Source organism: Larus michahellis, chromosome 1 (genome assembly GCF_964199755.1).
Source record: "Larus michahellis chromosome 1, bLarMic1.1, whole genome shotgun sequence".
Classification (NCBI taxonomy): Eukaryota; Metazoa; Chordata; class Aves; order Charadriiformes; family Laridae; genus Larus; species Larus michahellis.
Window position 1 is genome coordinate 196,547,860 of NC_133896.1, and position 20,415 is coordinate 196,568,274.

A 20,415-nucleotide genomic window follows, 5' to 3' on the forward strand; every position below is an offset into this window, starting at 1 on the left:
GGAAAAATAAGTTGCCGTCTTTTTATAACGGACTGGAACATCATTTTTGAGAGCACTCATCCAGAGAAAATATATTTGCAAAAATCTATAGCCACAACTGCTAGAAAAACTCATGGTGGTTATAGAAACTTGAACTTTGAACTCATGCTTGAAAGAACATCAGGCTTGCGAGCAGACAATTGATTGCCTGCTGTTGATTTTTCTCAAGCTTCAACTGTATTGCATTAATCATAGTCTTAAACCTTCTCAGGACATCTATTTCTTTTTTTTTTTTTTTGCAAGTTAGGTAATAAATTCATTTTATATAACACCTTAGTGTATTTTTCCAAGATTTTTACAAACTTTGAATTGAAAAAAAAATAATCTATATTTGTTTACAAATCTCCCCTAAAATTCTGCTGGATGTAAGGGAAAAAAAAAAACCAAAAAAAACCTGACAGCTTTTTTACAGTAAAACTTACCATCGGTTCTACTTATTAAATACAGCACATTGATACTCTAATAACATTTAAAATAAGCTCTGTTGTTGATCAACCTGCCTTCAGGTATTAGTAATATTTTAGATAGGTGTAGCTCAAAAATTCTTTAAAAAGGGAACTGATCACCATTTCATGACCACACAGTGTACTGTAAGAGCAGTAACAAGTCTCCCATACAATTAAGACGTGCAGGGCCTAAGTAGATTCTCTGTTAACAACCACATTTATAACTTCAATTAGCTCACAGACCTGCCTACATTCAGTCCAGCAGCTAACAGTAAGCATCACACTTGACAATGCATTACGTTACTCAAGGGAAACATGTTTGGAAAAGTTAATGATTACACCCAATATATTTCTAGTCACATCCTGCTATACGATAGAGGAAAATAATAATAATAAAAAAGCCAAAACATTAAATGATCAAAACCAAGATATTTTTAAAAATGCATAAAACTGAAACTTACAGCAGCAATACTAACCTTAGAACCCTGGACATGCAACAGACAAAACAGACAACAGATCACAACAATAAAAGAAAAAGAAAATTATTTAAGTTAACTAAAAATACAATGTAAAATTGAAACAAATTAGTATCTTGGAATTACACATTTGTTTAATTTATAATTAGAACAGCAAAACATTTCAGCTCAGCATGAACATTTGAAAATAAAGACTTCTAAGAGATAGCTATGCACAAGGAAAACTGTAAATCTTGTATTATTATGGAGTTCATGTAAACACTGATTCTTCCCAGCCAATGTACATCTTTTATATAGTCCATAGAGCATTTTTATGAAGCAATGTAAACCAAAGTAATGTTTTCACTGATTATATAGAAATAAAATGAGCATTTTACAACAAGCCATTCAACTGAAATCTAACAAAGTAGTTATTGACAAAACAAATATAAATCACAAAAAGCAAACTGGTTCTTCATGCATAATGCTCCTCCCTTTGAAGCAACTCAAGATAGCTCATTATGTATATTACATTTGTGTGTGATTTCTTGAACCTAAACCAATATCACACTGGATATTTGAATGCTTTTGAACCACAAAAAAAAAAATAATTAAAGAGTCATTAAGCCCCTGGGACTGAACTAGTCTTCAAATTCCAATGTTCGCTATTAAGTAGGCGTGTTAAATTTTGATGTTTTAGTTTTAGGTAGAAGTACTTTCTCTCTTATCACAATGGGCTAGGAACTGATCCTTAGTTTTTACTGGTTACGTTTTAAAAAGACAAAGAAACTCAATTTTCAAGAGTATGTGAGTATTTTTGTCATTTAAATAGTGGAAAAACCTAATCTAATGAAGAAAAACAAGCTGAAACCAACTGCTTGCATTTCTTCTGGAACAGAAAATATCATGTTCAACCAGTTTTTAAATTTGTCTTCCTCTTTTGTAGCCGGATGTAGCTATTATCTCTCCATTGCCAGCTGACAATTTTTACATCAGTGTGCCACCGTTGATTCTCAGAATTGTTACAGATCACGCAGCACCTGTGGCATCACATGAGTCATGAACATGACAATGCTAACACTATATACAGGACGTACTGAAAAATATCTCACCCTGGCTTTTCATCCACAGACATAATAAGGCTGTCTTTAAATGTTTAATTGAGTTTTGTAGACAGCCATTCAGCAGCCCTCAGATTACAATTTGAAAGCTGATCTTTTAAATGCTGGAAGCAAGAATTAGAATTATGGACTTCATAGAGTAAGTGGATAAAACAAACTAATTGCAAAGGGTTTGGAAATTTACTCTCAATTGTCACATATATTTCAACTCCTCAAATTTCTTTTTCCTTACTCAATTGTCCTCAAGTCCTTGTCACAGCTGTTATCCTTGTAGCAAAGAATTTGATAATTGCAAATTCCTAGCTTGTACACAAAGTGTTTTATCTGGCAACCAGCTGCTATTAACAGAAAGCATCTTCTGCAAACCTTTGTCCTTACAGCTCCCCAAAGATGCTTTTTTCACACTTTTACACCGTCTTAAAAATGTCTTCCTTATACTGTAATTAAAAAAAAAAAAAAAGCCTCAAAGACCTCCCCCACACAAAGAAAAACAAAAAAGGAAATCAATATTTTATATTTTATGGCCTCCCTATAGTATTAGCAGAGTTATCTAATATCCCCAATTTAATAAGCAAGACATTGGAATCAACAGTGGAACACACTCCAGCTTATACCATAAAACAACAAAACTGATTAGATTTTTTTGTTAATATTTGCCTCCATTTCAAATTGCTTCATATATACAAAGGACAACCCTTTAAAAACACTAGCATTTGAAGCAAGTCCTTGTACAAATCCGGAGACAGAGGTGGGATAGAATTGAAATCAAGGGAAATATTAAAACATGTGGGGATAGATTACTGTGAATTACAGTAAAATGTCCCCTGTGTTCCATACAAACGTATAACCTTCACTGTACTTGAGTCGCTCATAGATTTGTGAGTAGTTTGTTTTCACATATAATGCATTCATATGTATTCATATGTAAAGGGCTCTGTTCATAGCAGTATTCAGATCATCTTAGTCTGGATTAAAAAAAAAAAGCAAGGCAAAAGGCAGACTTCTATTACAAGAACCCAGCAGTGAGGAAATTCCATAATTAAGATTGTCTGTCCTACAGCAGATGAGGGATCATGGAGTAATATTCCTCCGAGCTCTGAATTGCCATTTCACTCCAAATCCTAACTGTGCGAAGGAAAAAGTCTTTTTGAAATGGGAAATTTCCCTAACATTCATCTTTTTAAAGAAACTTCAAGCAAGGGAGGGAACACAATAAAGAATCTGTTGCACTAAATAAAAAAGCCCTGCAATTCCTCCAATATTCTGAAAGTCGTTTTGCTAAATTTATTTCTTGATTCTTCTCTGCAGATAGCCTTAATAAATTCAAGCATCTGATATTCAGCATGTATTCTACTAAGGAGAAACAGGTGAAATGCCTTTAAAGAAAATGAGGGGCAATGGGACACATGTAATAACAATTAACTCATAGCAGATTGTTGAGAAGGGAGTTTTGTAACAGACTTGTTTTATCATCCCAAAGTAACATGGTGGAATGACCGTTACTGTCTGTTCTATAGCCCTTTTGCTCTCGTTTGTCATTATCCAGAACAAAAAGTAAATTAATTTTTAGAAGTAGATGTAAATATGTGTCCTACGCCACAAATACAACACATTAGGAGGAAATAAGAACTAATACTTTAAAACTTCAATATGGGCCCAAAATGCCTTCAGTGGGAATATTTGAGAGTCCTCAATCATGGAAGTGAAAAAGGAAGAAATGAAGTAAAATAAGCTCATACTTTTTAATAAACTGAATATATGTATTCTACAGGATCTACAAAATGTGAGGGTTTTGACACCCCCAAAAAGCTCCACAGAATAGAGATATGGAGGATCTGAGGCTTCCAAAGACAAACAGACTAAACAAGATGAAGAATCTATCGATTCCAACACACACACCAGGAGCTATGACTCAAGCCTATGAAGTCATAAGTGATATGGAGATGAACAGAGACATGATTAACCACTCCTAAACAGTAAGGCACATAGTGACTTTATGCATTTAAGCAGGCTTAAAAAAACAAAGACAAGAAGTGCTTCAAAGGTTATATAATTACTTTGTCATCCTCAATGCCATAGGATATTATGGAGGCTAAAAGCGTAAGTGGCTTCAAAAAAGATTAGATAAAGTCTAGAAGGATGAATTCCTCACTAGTTATTAAACATGACAGCCTGGATACCCTCTCTAGCTGTTAAAATCTTAAATGCTGAAACGAAGTATCATTAGACCAATCAATCAATATGCTTGCTCAGACTTCTGTATTTTGATGTAAGCTGCAAACAGTCACTGTTGGACGCAGAATGCTAAACTAGCCGTGCCCTTAGGCTGACCCAGTAAGGCAGCTTATGGAACATGTGAAAGGCTTGCTTTCATAAGAGTAGTGCAGTAGTGCTTCACTGGACTTTTAATACCATGCCCAGTTTAAATTACAGAATCAAAAAATCCCACAGAATCACAGAATGGTTGAAGTTGGAAAGGATTCATGAGATGCAACGCAAAATTTGGACTGTATATCTTGTGGAAAAATACATTCATTAATGTGATCAACTATAACACATCAGGTTCCACCTGAAAATCAAGAAACACTTTTTCACTGTGATGGTGACTGGCACAGGTTGCCCAGGGAGGTGGTGGAGTCCCCATCCTTGGAGATACTCAAAAGCCATCTGAACAGAGTCCTGGGCAACCACTTGAACCAGTTGGACCAGATGACCTCCAGAGGTGCCTTTCCAGCCTCCACCCTTCTGTGATTCTTTGAATCGGTGGGGGAGAAAGCGTACTGGCTCTTTCCTCCCTTGAGAGTTACTCTTGGTACAGAAAGTGCCACTAGAAGGCCTGCTGTAAGTGTTTTTATGCAGGGGAGAGTTTCAGACCTCTTCTCTCTTCCAATTGGCAGCTCTTGGAAGCAGGAGAGTGAGACAGAGTCTTTTGTAACTGCATGTAAGCACCGGACTACATTGCTCTTTCAAGACTGAGAATAAATATATTCCTGACCTGCAGTACATCCATTTTCTTGACAGCAGTTCAAGGATGCAAGAGTACTAGAAGCCTGAGAATCAGGATGAAACTTCTTTTCATTCCTCATACGATGGATATTCAGAAGCAGTCTGATGCCCAACAGGGCATCCGGTCCCTTCATAACTGTGATCCAGAACAATATTGAGGGAGAGCACCTTCTCTAAGAAGGAGGAAGAGTGTGATGGGCTGTTTGTATCTGTCACAAAGATGAATAAATCCACCTTCCTGCTAAAGTTTATGGATGGACAGTGATGGAACTGGAATGCAGTTGAATGGGAGGGAAGATGATCTCCGCTAGGTGGAAGTGATTATGAAATCATCATCCAGACAGTAACATTTATTTCCAGGTGAGGTTAATTTTTGGTTTTATCAATTACTTCTCCCCACCCTCCCTGTACATCTGCGACAAAAGTAATCACTTTTTTTAATTTCATAGAGTAGGATTAATTCAGTTTGAAGCCAGCTACTAGTGAATTAGTTTATTTCACAATTTATTTTTATTTTATTATCCTAAACAGATGGCAAAAATCGAGCATTTAAGTAATGCACACAGTTCCCATGTAGTGGAGAAATGCACGCGTAATACACAAATTTGAAAATGTAGTCTTTTATGTCAGTGCATGAAAATCACTGCTATTGTATCAACACACTATTTCAACAAATGGATATGTAATTTATATGGTGTATCAGCTACCTCTCTATACACACACACACCTATTTATTATCCATTATAGAGGGAAATGGTGAACTGCAAAATTATTATTCTACAGAATGGCTCTGCAGTGTCATAAACTAGGATAAGAGCGAAAAAACACCAAGACAATTCAATGGAATTACAGCCTAAGTAATGCTGTGTCTATTTTATATTTTTATGTAAAAGATGGCAAAGAAAACTTCTTCATTTTCAAATGATGTCTAAAAGGTTTGTTTTAAAAAATGTCTCCCAATGTCCTTTAATCTAAAGACCGATAGTACAGCCTGAATCTCAGGATGGCTTCTTGCGCACTCTCTAATACTTGTCAATATTTCCAGTGAAGCACTTGCAAAATCTTGTATTCAGCAAACTTCGTGTCATTTTGTGACTACAGACAACTGAAGTCTTTCCTGTGAGTCCTGCACTTTTGCTTATAGCAAATATTTCCCCAGTTAACACAGTGAAAATAGTAAAGACACCGCATTTAACCATTAATTGCCTGGCTGAAAGTCACATTAATGTTTACCCAACTGCTAGTCCATACATTCATACCTTTCAAATAAAATCGCGCAAAAAAGGGTTTTTTTCGCTAGCTAACTAGAAGTAATAGTAGAAGCAATGAAAAGAAATCTCATTTGCTGAATGGCTAGAACAAGGAATTGAGCTTTTACAGCCAAGCTACATTTGTAGCTTCCAGTGCCTACTAGTCGCATTACTTGGAAGAGCCTCTTTGTCTACTCTCTCAAAGCCAAATATTTGTTGCAGATGCTTACAGGATGTTCAAGATAAAACTTTTCGTATGAAAGAGACAGTTACAGATATTATATGCACAGACAAGGTGCCACATTCAAATACTGTAATTACTATTGACAATAATGCAATACTTACAAACTATTTTTCCCTTTTTCATGACGCATTCTACTAGGCTACTCTGCCTACCTGAGCTGTGATCACCTAAGAAATTACAACTTACTAAGAACATCGAAGTGGGTAAAAATATCAGCCTGTTTTAATACAAGATTTTAAAAAAAACAAAACAAAACAAAAAAAAAAGAAATGAAGGTCAGGACCCACTGAGGGGATTACTTCTGGTATCATTCGGCATGCAAACAAATGGCGGCCATGCAGAACAGATTTATGAATATCAATGACTAGCCATCATAAAGCATCTAATTTTGCTACATCATGATTGGTAACTGTGATCCTAATGGTCTCCTCTTTCAAACAAAATATTAAATATCTATGAAATATTATACTTACTTGGTATTACTTCTCTAAAAAATTAGCATTTCAAATGCAAAATATTTTTAAACACTCTGTAGATCAAAGCTTAACAGTTTCGATTATAAATTTAAATTTTTTTAAGGAATTAGCAGAGAAGGGCCAGGAGTCCCTAAAGAAGAAAAGTCAGCTGCAAGCAGTGGTTTGTATTAGCAAAACCAATTTCTAATATGACCACTAGGTGGAAATATTGTACTTACAGTTGGGGATGTGGCTGCTGACAGCAATGGTAAAATTCCTCCACAAGCAATAATAATATTGTCTACCATCTGGGAAATGAGGTGTATTGTGTTGTGTACAAAAATAATATTTTCATTGCTATTGACAAAGTCCATCACAGACTTTGTGGAGTGACTGCAAGAACAGAAGAAAGGATGGATTAAAAACAGTTAAAATAAAAGTTTAGATAAATTTATTCTTTGCAACCAGATTGTGAATATTTCTTTGATATAAAAGCAAAATCTGGTCTATAAACATTGGTATGTAAATTGTCTAAAAATACAAACAGGACTAGTCTAATGAACAAATTGATTGCTATCTATTTTCACACCAGGATTAGTTTCAGATACCCAGTTGAGAAGAAAAGGCTTGTAACCTTTCATTCCCATCAACCAGTACTTCACTTCACAGGCAGTTCTGCTGAAAGCAGTGGGGTTGTTTCTTCAGTATGAAAGTTATTATTTAATATTAAGAGTGCCATTTGAAGCAACCTTGATAACACCTAATTGATAACACCTGCTAGTGTTTTAAAGGAGAAACTTGATAATATGGCAATACCTTGATCTAATATTATTAACTAATACTAAATTTAGCATTAGCAATAGCTTTGCAAGCCACAGATGATAAAAAGATTAGCAACTCCTAATTGGTGAGAAATTGTCCACAAAACAGTCACTCCCCAGAAATACAAACCACTGTGTGCTTTTTGTGGAACACTCAAGTCTATAAGTATGTTATTTTCCCAAAACAACATTGTTGCCAGCCAGCAAACCAAAATTAAAGGCTCCAAATATACAAACTGAACTTTAATCTCCAAGCATTATCTAAACACAAAGTACAAATCCCTCGCACATACTTGGCCAAAAAAAAAAATCAAAATTTTCTATTTCCCCAGTGACTATCACAGAATGGTTCACCAAACTGGAAAGTAAATGCAATATAAATTGGTCCTTGGATATATCTCTGCTCAAGTTTTCTGAGAATGAACTATTCTGTCCTGGAAATTAGATTAAATGGTGTCTATTATACCCAAGGGCTCTCATAAGAGTAAGTTACTGAGTATCTCTGTTAAGGTGTACAGAAAATCTAGGAAATCACATTGCTGCCACAAAATATAACATAACCACCAAGACTAAGAGCTGGCATGCAAAAAAACCCCCAAAAACCAAAACCCAACTGTCAACTAGAAAGAGTGATTCCTTAGAAAATGTTTTAGGAAAGTGTTTTTATTTACAAGGTTTGGAGGTAGAGAAACTCTCAATTGATCAATTAAAAAAAATGGTCATTAGGAGACACACAAGTCCTCCTCATGTCTGAAACAGAAGCAGCAGATTCTAACGCTAAACATTAGCTGAAAGAGCAGCTCTGTTTAATTCGGTATGTATGAGTTATCCAATCTCTCAAGAAAACAGAAATTACTACCTGTGAAATAGAGCTGTTACAGGCTAGGAAGTGATGAAAAGAGAAGATGGAAGATACAGAAGGGCACTCTGGCTAACACCAACTCTTTCCCTTCCCACTATCCCAGTAACATCCCCTCTACAACACATCTAATTTTCCTTGTTGGAAACGCAAAACAGCGGTTGAAGAAGAAACAACCACCTACCTTCTCCAAACATGTACATCTGTTTCTAGTGCAAAAAGCAAGTCTGTCAGGAGCCGCTGGTGCATGGGAGACCATTTAAACTCTGGAATACGAAACATAGTTGTGCGTGGACCTGGACTAAACTGTCGTCGCTGCTCTTCTGTCATTGGCATTCCTCGAAATCCCAAGTCAACACGTAAATCACGGTCTTGCTGGGTGACCGATCGACCCTGTACTGCCTACATCAACAAGAAGTTCAAAAATAACGTTAACTTTTAGTAACGTGTTTTTGATTGGATCACAGAATTGGAGAAAGGATATGAAAATATCTTTTCGTATAGGAAGAAAATAATGAAGTGGACTCAAGCACAAACTACAGGAGATACTGATATTCCAAGGCAGGCAGTATCCTTCAGTAAGGGAGTGGCTCCAATTGAAAACAATCAGCATTGAGAAGCTACAACTGGCCACCTTCTCAGCTACTCACCAGTGTTTTACACTCAGGTTCTTCACTTGAAGTATTATAAAAAAGACCAAGTGCAGCACATGCGAGGTCAGCAGTGACAAGACTTTGTTTATAGGAAACAACTACTCTTTTGTGCTGATAACACAATTTTCTTTGAATATTTGCCTCAAAACTGGACAAACTAGACAGTGATGGCTTCAAGGAATCAAGGTACTTTTAGACAGCTCCTCATTTTCCAAAACCAATTTATTTATCTAGTCCTTTTAGGAGGATCATTAACGAATTAAGCCTAGTCTCCCAAATCTCATTTTGCCAATTTTGTTATACTTTAATTGGTTAACAGTTTTATGGAACCTCAGGACATTCTTTAGATTCTCCCAACAGGTGGTGGATGTGAATTTCACTCCCTTTCACTACCTATGGAGTAATGACTGTTTCCACTTGGTGGTTAAAGAGAAAAGTAAAAGATACACATAGAGGATATAATGTAGAACACTGTGAAGGAAAAAGTAGTAAAGAACAAGCATTTTGACTAAATTTGAGGAAAATCTTCATAATAATGGAATTAGTTATAATGTGCAACATCTCTGAAAAGATGAAATACAAATTCTGACCCTTGAAATTATTTTAAAGTTGCTTCAGATTAGCTTCAAACTGGCAAAATAGAAAATATACTTGATTTGCTCACATATTAGTTTCCTGATCTCAGCATGCTGTTTTAAATATGGACATTAAAAAGCACAAAAAATTTACAAAATATTTGTGCTAGCAATGTAAAAATGGAAATGGCATTGGAGTTGAGCTGGAAAGATTCATAGATCTTTAGTCTGATTTTGATCTTCTGTACCAGCATTTTGAGAGCAGGGCAGGTTTCCTTCATTCAGTTTGACCTATTGAGATCAGAATTGGTACTGTTATTTTCATTTCCTATGTTTTTCTTAAAACTATCTTTAAATGATTCTCTACTTTTTTCTTAGACTTATCTAAGATTTGAATTTTTTGCGTGGATCTTATGGATAGTGCTTTCAGTTCCATTTTCAGTCGTTCCTAGTTAGGACCATAGGAGAGAGTTAGTTTTATATTCTTCAATATTTGATCTACTATTGATAAAGGCATTAACTCTTCTTAGAAATAAGCAGGAGTTCCCATCTCTACTTTGTCATGCAATTTGTTCCTTCCTTTCAGTCCATTTGAACAACTGACAGCTTACATCTTTCTGATAAGGCGAGGCAGTTAATCGTAGATCTGTTTTTAGAGAATTTGAGGTTAGCAACTCCATTCAGATACCACTTGTTCTCTTCTGAGTACAACAACAGGTAGTTGTCGTGTCAGCAGCAGTAATGGTATCATGACTGTACCATAACAGGATAGCTTTTATCTAGCCAATAATACTGTATTTGCAAGAATGGACTTTGATGTGCATAGCATAAACCACCATGAAACCCACCTATCTACACTTAGCTGGCCAGTCTTTAAGTAATCTTCAGTGGTCTCAAAGAGATCAAATCTGATGTGGCAGCTCCCACACATACCGCAATCAAACCTCCAACCTCCAGCTCTGCTGTAGGCATGTTAAAATTAACATTGCTCTTTACTCATGAAAACAATAATGCTTGATTTTCGTTTTATTCAATACATATTTTCATCTTTTTTTGTTAAGGTTAACTTCATTTAAACAGAAAAGATTTAACTATGGACAGTTTACAGGTCACAGGGTATTTCAAAACACCCATGGAAGAGATTAGAAGATAATAACAATTCTGGCAGTTACACAGTTGATAATTGTTTTTAAAAAAATTATTTAAAAGAAATCTTAATGGCTACAGACTTGAATCAATTCATTGTAGTTTATCATTGATTTTAGCCAGAAATAACTGTAATTTAGTATATGGAGAAGCAAGGGAGTTAAATAATTTGTAGAGTCAAAGGCTTGAAGAGTATACAGTTGGTAGATAATTTGCAGATCCAAATGATGTGTTAGGAGTTTTGTGATAGCTAAGGGTAAAACTTTTGGAAAACATTTTGTTTCTCATACCTTACAATGATCTGATAAAAGTTCATTAAGATTTATGTATCATTTTAATACTAAAAAATAATTATAGGCTTAAGGAATTTACATTTTTATGATTCAACTGTTACAGGTGAAATTAAACAAGGAAACATGATTTTCAGATTATTTTTCATTAAAGATTCATCTTACAAACTTACTGCGTTTATGGGTGCATATATGTAACTAGCAAATGAACGCTAGCACTTCACTTATCTTTTACTCTATAAACAAAAGTCCATATTTCAAAATAAAAACTGACTGCTCCTTTTTCTTGCTATTGTCCATTCATTCCCATTTATCCGTTTCCATGGTATTAATAGTCTTAATTTTAAGACTTAAGGAATTTGGGAACTGATATTAATAGATACATTATTCATATTGAGAACTTTCAGGGCTTGTTCTTTATTCCACGGAATGCTTTTAAATATAAGGATCCTGACATGATGCTTGACAGTCTGTCACTGATGTTATGAGGATTTTCATAGTTCTGAAAAAATAATTACAAGAGAACCTCAAAGTTTTCTTGTAATACCTGTCTAGGGAATGCAAGAGCTCCATCTGCTTTTCTCTTTAAAACAGAGGTTCTTACCGTACAAGAGAGAGTTAGAAGATGGTATTCTTTCAGGTAATGGTAGGACTAGAGGGAATGGATTAAAGCTAGAGATGGGACGATTCAGACTGGACGTTAGGAAGAAGTTCTTCACCATGAGGGTGGTGAGGCACTGGAACAGGTTGCCCAGAGAGGTGGTGGAAGCCCCATCCCTGGAAGGTTTTAAGGCCAGGCTGGATGGGGCTCTGAGCAACCTGGTCTAGTGGGAGGTGTCCCTGCCCATGGCAGGGGGGTTGGAACTAGATGATCTTTAACGTCCTTTCCAACCCAAACCATTCTGTGATTCTATGATATCAGAACCCACTGGTCTGAGTAACAGGGTTTTTTCCAATTTTTTTTTAAAAGGGAAAGTATTCCATTTTGGAAACCAGAGATTGTTTAAATAAATTAAAATGTCCATTTACTGGAGTTTTTCTGAAAGTATTGTCTTCCTGAAGAACAAAGTGGATAGGCTGATCTGTGTTAATTTAACAGATGACATGTATGTTGAGTGTACTGGAGTCTACCTCTGAAACTCTTTCTTCTGGTGATTTGGTACACACTACACAGTACCGGGCAGAGCAATTTTTGCAATTTTTGTTTGGCTCTTCTTCCATAGTTTCAGGAAGTCTGCTTGACTTTGAAATCCTGGAAGATAAATACTGGTGTACATACTGGACATATACTCAGCCAGTAAAATCTTGAAGGTAGTCAATTCTTTCACCTGATATCATCCTAAAAACAATCTTTGATTACTTGCTACAGTCTCTGAACAATGCAGTGAGGAAATTAATTCTCTCCTTTAAAAGTTCAAAGTGATCCTGTATTTTGCTGTGTACACAGAGTCCAAATTCTTTCAAAGAACAGACTTCCGTCTTGTCCTTCCCATTTTCAGAATGCTATGGCTCTCCCCAAAACACTAATTTTTCAGAATTTTTCAGAGGGAGACCTAGAGAAGAAAGGATCTCAAAAGAGAAAGTAGATACTACTTTTATTAATCGTCTCTGGTCTGGAAATCAAGTTGCAGTTTTTCTTCTATTATCTCTAAACTATTCCTTTTCTTGTGTTAGGATCAAATATGGAGATTATTTATACCAGCATTCCTATATGGGAAGACAGTGTACTAAAGTGCTGTAAGACTACCCTCTGAGAAAGGTTAAGCAAGAGTAAGGAATACTTCAGTGTGTATTTCATAGTAAAATATAGATATTTCTAATCTTAACACATACTAACAAGAAAGTCTAAAGCAGAATTCTAAGAGTATCAGTTAATCTCCCCACAAGAACTAAGGAAAATGGATGAAAGTTTCTCTTAGCTAAGTTTTTTTAAACTAAAGCATCCACAATTGCAATATATATTTCCTATACAGACATGAAAAACTTCCCAGCCCTTACATATGTTATGGCATTTTCAAAGCAAATAGGCTTGGAGGATGGAAACTTTTCTTCACATAATTACAGAAATATACTTCAAACATCTCTCAGATCTCATACTATTAATTTATCCAGCAGCAACAAACAGCAATTACATCAGACACATATGTGGCTACAGTACTTGAAACTTACCTGGGTTGTTGTAGTTGTCTGGATCTTCCGTATCTCCTTTCCTGCTTCCTTACCATCATCAGATCTTTCTGTATCTGATATTATACTTCCTGCATCAACACTAGGTACAGTTTTGCTACCAGAAGACTCTGTCTCAAGAGTGGTGGCAGTCATTTCAGCATATTCTAATCCTTTAGATGACGAAGCCAACTCCCTCTCCGAAATGCTACTCATTCCATCGGAAGTTGTGTGAATCTTGAACTCCTTGTCCTCTATTATACTTGAAGCACATGTTATATCTACGCTACCTGTCATATGCGCAAGCAATCCCAAATCATCGTTTACACCAAGATGCATCTGTGTCTCTTGCACATTTGGAATAGAAATATGATTACTTGAAAGTTCAGGTAGAAGTTTCTCTTCTTGACTAGGTATTTTATCAAAGAGAAATGAGGTACTGTTAGTAGAAGGTTCATCTTTCTCATCAGCCAGGGTTATTAATGGACCATTATCTTTTTCCTCATTCTTCTTAATAATACCCACACTTCCATGAACATTGTTTTGCAGCTTCTCAACAGCAGCGCTATATACATTATCTAGAAGAGATTCAACTTCCACAAGTGCACCATTTTCTCCAGTTACCAGTGTCTCTGGTGATAAATCCATATCATCGAGTTTTACTTCAGTAGCTTCTACCTTTTCAGCTTTTATATCAACTAAAAGGTCATGAACTTCCACATGCACTCCTCCTCCTGGTCTCTCAGCACTTCCAAGCACATCATCTGACACCTTTGTAGCCATGAGCAAGTCCCTTGTATCAGTACTGACAGGGTAATCTGTTTCACTTTCTGGACTTTGGCTTTGTGAAAGGTCTTCTATCTCTCGGATTTCCATTCCACCTTTTGCTCCCGTTGTCTGAGAGGAAAGACCTGAGATAGTGCTCACGTTCCCCTTCTTCCCCTTTTTTATGTTTTCTTCCTCTTGCCTTTGATACTCTTCATACATTTTTGCTAGATACTCTTTGTGAGCCTCATATGTGACCTTAAAAAGAAACGAACAGATTATGTAGATGAATATATGCTACATGAGCTTGGAGAAAAACTAAAAAGAATCTTAACAACATATTACATACAGCTTACAAATTGTTTCACAGCAAATGACCTACAACGATGACCAAAAAAAAAGCCACCTTGACATGTATGGAGATAGCCACCAGATGGCACTAAATCACTTTACATCTTATCTTACTATATTGCTAGTCCCTTTGGGGGAGTTACCAGTGTTAAAAAAACATCCACGAGACATTTCTTACCTTGGAATGAGCTATAGAAAGAGTATCCACCCACACTCTCCAGCCTCCCCATTCATATTTTATTGCATGGTACAAGAGAATACGGAAAATGTTGTAAACCATCTCTGTGATTTTCTGCTCTTCAGAGTTCTTAGGGTTAATGTATCCCAGAGAAAACATCCAGTCCTGCCACACTGAACACTGAAGTAAACATCTAAAGTGAAATAATTAGGTCAAAATATATCCAAACAAAGCTTCTTTATTTTAACATATGATGTTTAGAAAAGGAGGAAAATAATATGCTACATCTCCTCTGAACATCAATCCAATGGTAGGAAGAAACTTAAAATTAATTCAGGATGAATAAAAAATGAAAGTTTATTCAAAACAGAAGAACCCAATATTAGTTGCTGAACTAAGAAAAGTTACCACAGACCTATTCCATTTTTTTTTGATATATTCCATTTAATATACAGTATAAAACTCTACACAAAGTACAACAGATTGCTATTACCCACAAGTAAAGGACAAGAAAATACTATTGGTAGTGACATACCTTCTGTTTTCACGGCTATTACTAAAGAGTTTTATCATATCAGATAAGAACAAACGTCGAACTTCCATCAGCTCTGCACTTGGCGTGGAGTTTTTTAACAGCGTTGCCACCACCTTAAGAATCACTTTGAAAGAATAAATTAGTTACGTAACACATTTTAACAACATTTAAAAACAAAAAAAAAATAGTTGCTGACAGCAACTAATGTACTGAAACTCATATGTATTTGAATATGTATATGAATTTTCTCGCTTCCTGAACCATATTGTTTCAAAAACTCCACAACCTCTAGGCAATACATTTATCATATAAACATAATATATTGTCCTTACTTGGATTCTGAATTTTCACTGTAGAATCTGGCTCTGGATGCGGTTTATGAACAACTTGAGTGCATACTTGTTCTGTCAAAATCTAAAACAGAATATTACGTTCCTTTTACCATTTTTAATGAAACACTCCAGCATTTCTTTGTTTATTTTTAAATTTCTTAAGAACATTTACCGTGGCCACACTGTAACTTCATATAAAACATTTTCGCAAAATATTTTTATTCTTGAAGAATGTAAACAAGCAATTCCTCTATGCAAGGATCAAGATTTTCATGGATGTACAGTTGCTCGTTAAGTAACTTTTTAGTTAGCTATGTGTTATACATTCACAGATCAAAAATTCTTTCATGAGCACTGTACATCAAAAGTTATTCTCATACTGTATATTCATAACCAAGCCCAGTATTTGTTAAAAGTGGGTTTGGTTTTCTCCAGCTAGGAAAGAGGAACAGTCACAGACAGCACTCCATAGGAATAATCCTGGGGCTTCACATAATGAGCAAGACAGAGCATTCTCCTGTTTCATGAACTGTACTTGACAAACTAATTAACCTCTATTGTAACACCACAGACAGGTTCTATACACGCAACTTTAAGAACAAATAAAAATTTAGTGATATTACCATGGGATTCTCAATAAGTATATTCAAGCAAATGTATTTCAAAACAGAAATTTCACTAGTAATTATTATTTATTTTAAAGCAGAACTTTATCTCATTCATTAATCAATAATAAAAGTAATGGCAGTTCTAAAGACAGTATCTTCGAATGGGTCTTTACATACTGGTATTTAAAATAGAATGCAAATATGCCTTTGCTTTTTACAAGGGATCATGGAAAATATCTGCATTAGCTCCTTGGCAAATCTTTTGTACTTTTGACACTTAATTCCTTTTTCTCTTCCTCTGGCTATTTTTTCAAATGTGAATGTCTGTTGATGCCAGATTTCATGAGGATTTTAATTTTGTCACTGAGTTATTTATTTTCTGAGAATATCAATGACAGAAGCTCTCAGAAATCTGAATGCAGTGACATCTAGACTGTGAGACCCAGGTGGTCAAACCACACAGGGTAAACTTAGAGGCGTTCAACAAAAAGGAACTTAACATCTGAGTAAGTCATTGGTAAATAGATGAAGATTAATTTTTTACAATCACAGGAGAATTTACAGATTTACACATCACAGTTTTCTATATCCACATTCAGACTCAGAACCCTAAATGTCAAGCACTCCTTTAGTCTTCCACGTTTTTTCTGGAATCAGTCCTGAGTATCTAGCCATAACACCTATTTGTGACTGAAAAAAAAATAATAGCATAATTCAAAAATATCTTTCTAGTGCATAAGATCCTCTGAAACTACAAAAGATTCCATTCTAAGTCACCATTGTAAAATTAATTAAAGATTGGACGTGATCTTTATGCATCTGCAGGCATTAGGACATGGGTTTCAACCAACTTGATGTTGACAACATTTTGATTTAACAAAATTGCTCATCATCACAACTGAAGTTTCTGCAAGAGACTGGTAGAACAGTTGAATGCTTTGAGGTCGTATTCACCTCAAGCAGTATCTGTTACATAAAGTAGGCTGTGTTCAGTTATCTTTTTGGCATTACTATCAGCGTTACTAGTTAAAAAAGAAAACCAGCACTTTTCAAAATTTTGTAAATGTGAAAGGAATGGCTCAAAAAAGAAAAAGAAGAAGGAAAAAATCTTCCTGGCTCCAACACTTTCCATTGCAATGGAGGAGTAACAGCAATTGCAGGTCTGCAGTAATTTATTTTTTTTGTGTAAACTGATGGACATCTTAAATAGCAGGATCTTTTCCATCACCCTTTGTAAGTGGAAAGTTTTATAGAGATTATGTAAAAATTATGACATTGTTAATAAAAATATCCAAAGCATGGCAAAATACATTTGGAACCAAGAAATCCTTTCTTAAAATTTCTATCTAAAATTTTAACATAAGTCTTGAGAATCAGGATATTGTAAAGCACAGAGTCACAATATAGTTAAGTCCTAATTCTTACAACAGAGATGACAACCTCTGTGTTTCATAATTTGTACCTCATAAAGTGTGTTGTATGTTGTAACGGTCACCGTATTTGTATGCAGCATCAACCTTTCTCCAAGGAGCGTGAAAAGACTGTGAGTATGCATAATTTCAACCTTTCGCCTGGAAGAGAAAATAAAAATATTAGGAAAATGCCAAGCATGTTAAACATTTTAAGTAAATGCAAAAAAAAACCCCAACCCAAACCCAGAAGCCCAACATTTTGATGTTGTACTAAAAAGTTCTAAAACATATTATTCTGTAAATATTATGAATTTAACATCATTTAAGTTCTTTCCCAATACGAACGCAATTGTAGTAACACACAAAGGTTGGGATGGGCTTTTGTATAAAACAAATGACACATCATTCTCACCCTCCATTATTTTCACAGTAGAAAAAGACAAAGGAATCCCTTTCTATCTTACTCAGGCTGAGAGAGTTCACTATGTTCACAGGCCGGCTAAAATGTGATCACTGCAGAACATATCTTTTGTCGCTCTCTCAAGGACTCAGGGCAATCCAACCTCAGATCTTCCAACATAAACACTAACACATACAGATTTATCAGTACTGCCATTCACCTTATATAGCATTCTCTCACGCAGCCAAACTAATTAAGTCTTGGAAAAACATGCATTACAATGTAAAGTACATAAAATCCTGAAAAGTTATGCAATTCCAAGTGACTGAAGTGAATTTTATAGCTAGGATCAAAACTTACTCAAATCTTAAGAGGATAAGAAAGCAGCTCACATCAGGGAATTCTATCTGTCCCAAAATACTACTCTCTCAAAATTGGATATAACATCATAAATAAACAGAGTACTTCTCATAAATTGCATCATTAAATTTATCTAGTACTGTAATGACTATGAAATATTATGGAAAATAATTAATAATCTATATTAAAGCAGCAGAAAATACGAAATAAGATAAAATACAATAAAGTTTCTGTAAAATTTTATGTATTCTAAAGCTAAGAAACTCCCTTTTCATCATTACTAATGATAACACAGGTTTAAATTACATAGATTCATTTTGAAATGAATACATTATAATTTTCAATGAACCACAAGAGAGTGGCAACAACCTATAACAGTGTGTACTCTTCAGTGCATAGAAGAGAGTTAATGAGTTACTTATGAGAGAAACTATAGGTATTCAACCTTTCAAGCTATGATGTAGCACATGGAAGTGAAAATGTGCAGAAGGTTTAAATGTGGAGATAAAAACCAAAAGTAAATAACAGACTATGATTTCGGTGGTGGAGTAGAAAGAATTAAAGATGGTAGAGAAGGAAAAGAATAGCAGGTTAATGGCTGGACTCAATGATCTAAAAGGTCCTTTCCAACCTAGACAATTCTATGATTCTGTGATTTTGCCAACTGTTAAGGTTAGACAAGGTCATCACAGATCACAAAGAAAAATCAAGTTACTCAGGCTCTCATCTAACACATTACTAGTCACTTCTAAGAATCAATTACGTCCACTCTGTAGCTTAATCCGCAATGAATATATATGAACTACAGCAGTGGTAACTGGCTTTGTACCTACACATTTGTTATTAATGTCGTATTGGTTCGGATTTCATAAATCACGTAATAACATCTCTATGCAATTCTGCTTTAATATATTAAAATACAATGCCTGTTCCTTGTACTGTGAAACAGAAATTTAAGTGCTTTATAAGTTTATGTAGTTTATAATTTTATAATTGCTTAGAATTTCCTGTAGTTGACTACAAATTTACAAAATCATGCATATTATATGAAAAATAAAGTTATTTAGCTTTGTACTAAGTACTTCCACTGAACAATGGAAACTACACTGACACATCCATAATTACAAGTACATGCTAAGGACCAGGAAATTAAATTTCAGCTTCCAAAAAATCTCACTTTTCTTTTTCTCTAATGTTGCACTTACAGAGTTTGCTTCTTTATTTACTGGATAAGCAATAAATATTTTAAACAAATGTATTTAATTTGGACACAACGAGGCTTCTGCACAAGTCAAACCTTCACCTGGTGTATTTTACTTAATCCAGTTCCTATCAATGTGAATGATTTTTAATAAGTAACATTTGAAAAGTCCTTGGAGATTCTTGAGTGGACTATCAATTTGCTTTATTAATTCCCAGAATACTATTTGGCTTGCTGGATCCTGAAAGAAAAATGCCATTTGGGAGCATATTCTCAGCTAACTGTCTCTCAATTATGCAGTCATACTTTATTGATCTTACTGAGAAAAGCATGCCTAGCATTACCGCACTATGGCTGGACTCCCAGCTCCTTTCCCTTCTAAGGAGGTTTTACATGATGAAGTCTCTTGTGAGGCACATGGTTAATTTTTATACTGCACAGTCTCCCACAGGAATATTGTTGTGGGCTAACCGCGGCAGACAGTTAAGCATCACACACAGAAGGGGGAAAGTGGGCAGCAGCAGGTTACACAACACTACGTGCTTTTTAATTCTTTCTTAACACCTAAATATGGAAGATGAGACTAGGTATGTCTATTTCGTGACACCAGTTCTTTTAAAATGTGAATATTTCTTGCATAGACGTATGTCCTTGCCTCCTTTATTTATGCTCATTTATTTAGTCTGTTTGCTTTTCCTTCCAAAACTTTCCCACGTGAATAACATATTCTTCTATTTCATTTTTCCC

The 20,415-nt window shown here is 35.2% G+C and overlaps 1 protein-coding gene across 11 annotated transcripts in view; it reads right to left on the reverse strand.

Moving 5' to 3' along the window:
* NBEA (neurobeachin) overlaps positions 1-20,415 on the reverse strand; it is a 512,894-nt gene that overhangs the window by 328,981 nt on the left and 163,498 nt on the right. For 8 of the 11 annotated variants that reach the window (XM_074567653.1, XM_074567643.1, XM_074567605.1 and 5 more), the window contains exons 18-25: positions 17,758-17,866; positions 15,688-15,769; positions 15,356-15,479; positions 14,821-15,013; positions 13,530-14,549; positions 8,881-9,098; positions 7,256-7,409; positions 947-970 (exon numbers count right to left, since the gene is read on the reverse strand). In XM_074567653.1, the coding sequence (XP_074423754.1) occupies positions 947-970; positions 7,256-7,409; positions 8,881-9,098; positions 13,530-14,549; positions 14,821-15,013; positions 15,356-15,479; positions 15,688-15,769; positions 17,758-17,866 (1,924 nt within the window). The remainder of the gene's footprint in view (positions 1-946; positions 971-7,255; positions 7,410-8,880; positions 9,099-13,529; positions 14,550-14,820; positions 15,014-15,355; positions 15,480-15,687; positions 15,770-17,757; positions 17,867-20,415) is intronic. The other 3 variants (XM_074567614.1, XM_074567689.1, XM_074567680.1) reach the window with 1 other exon arrangement.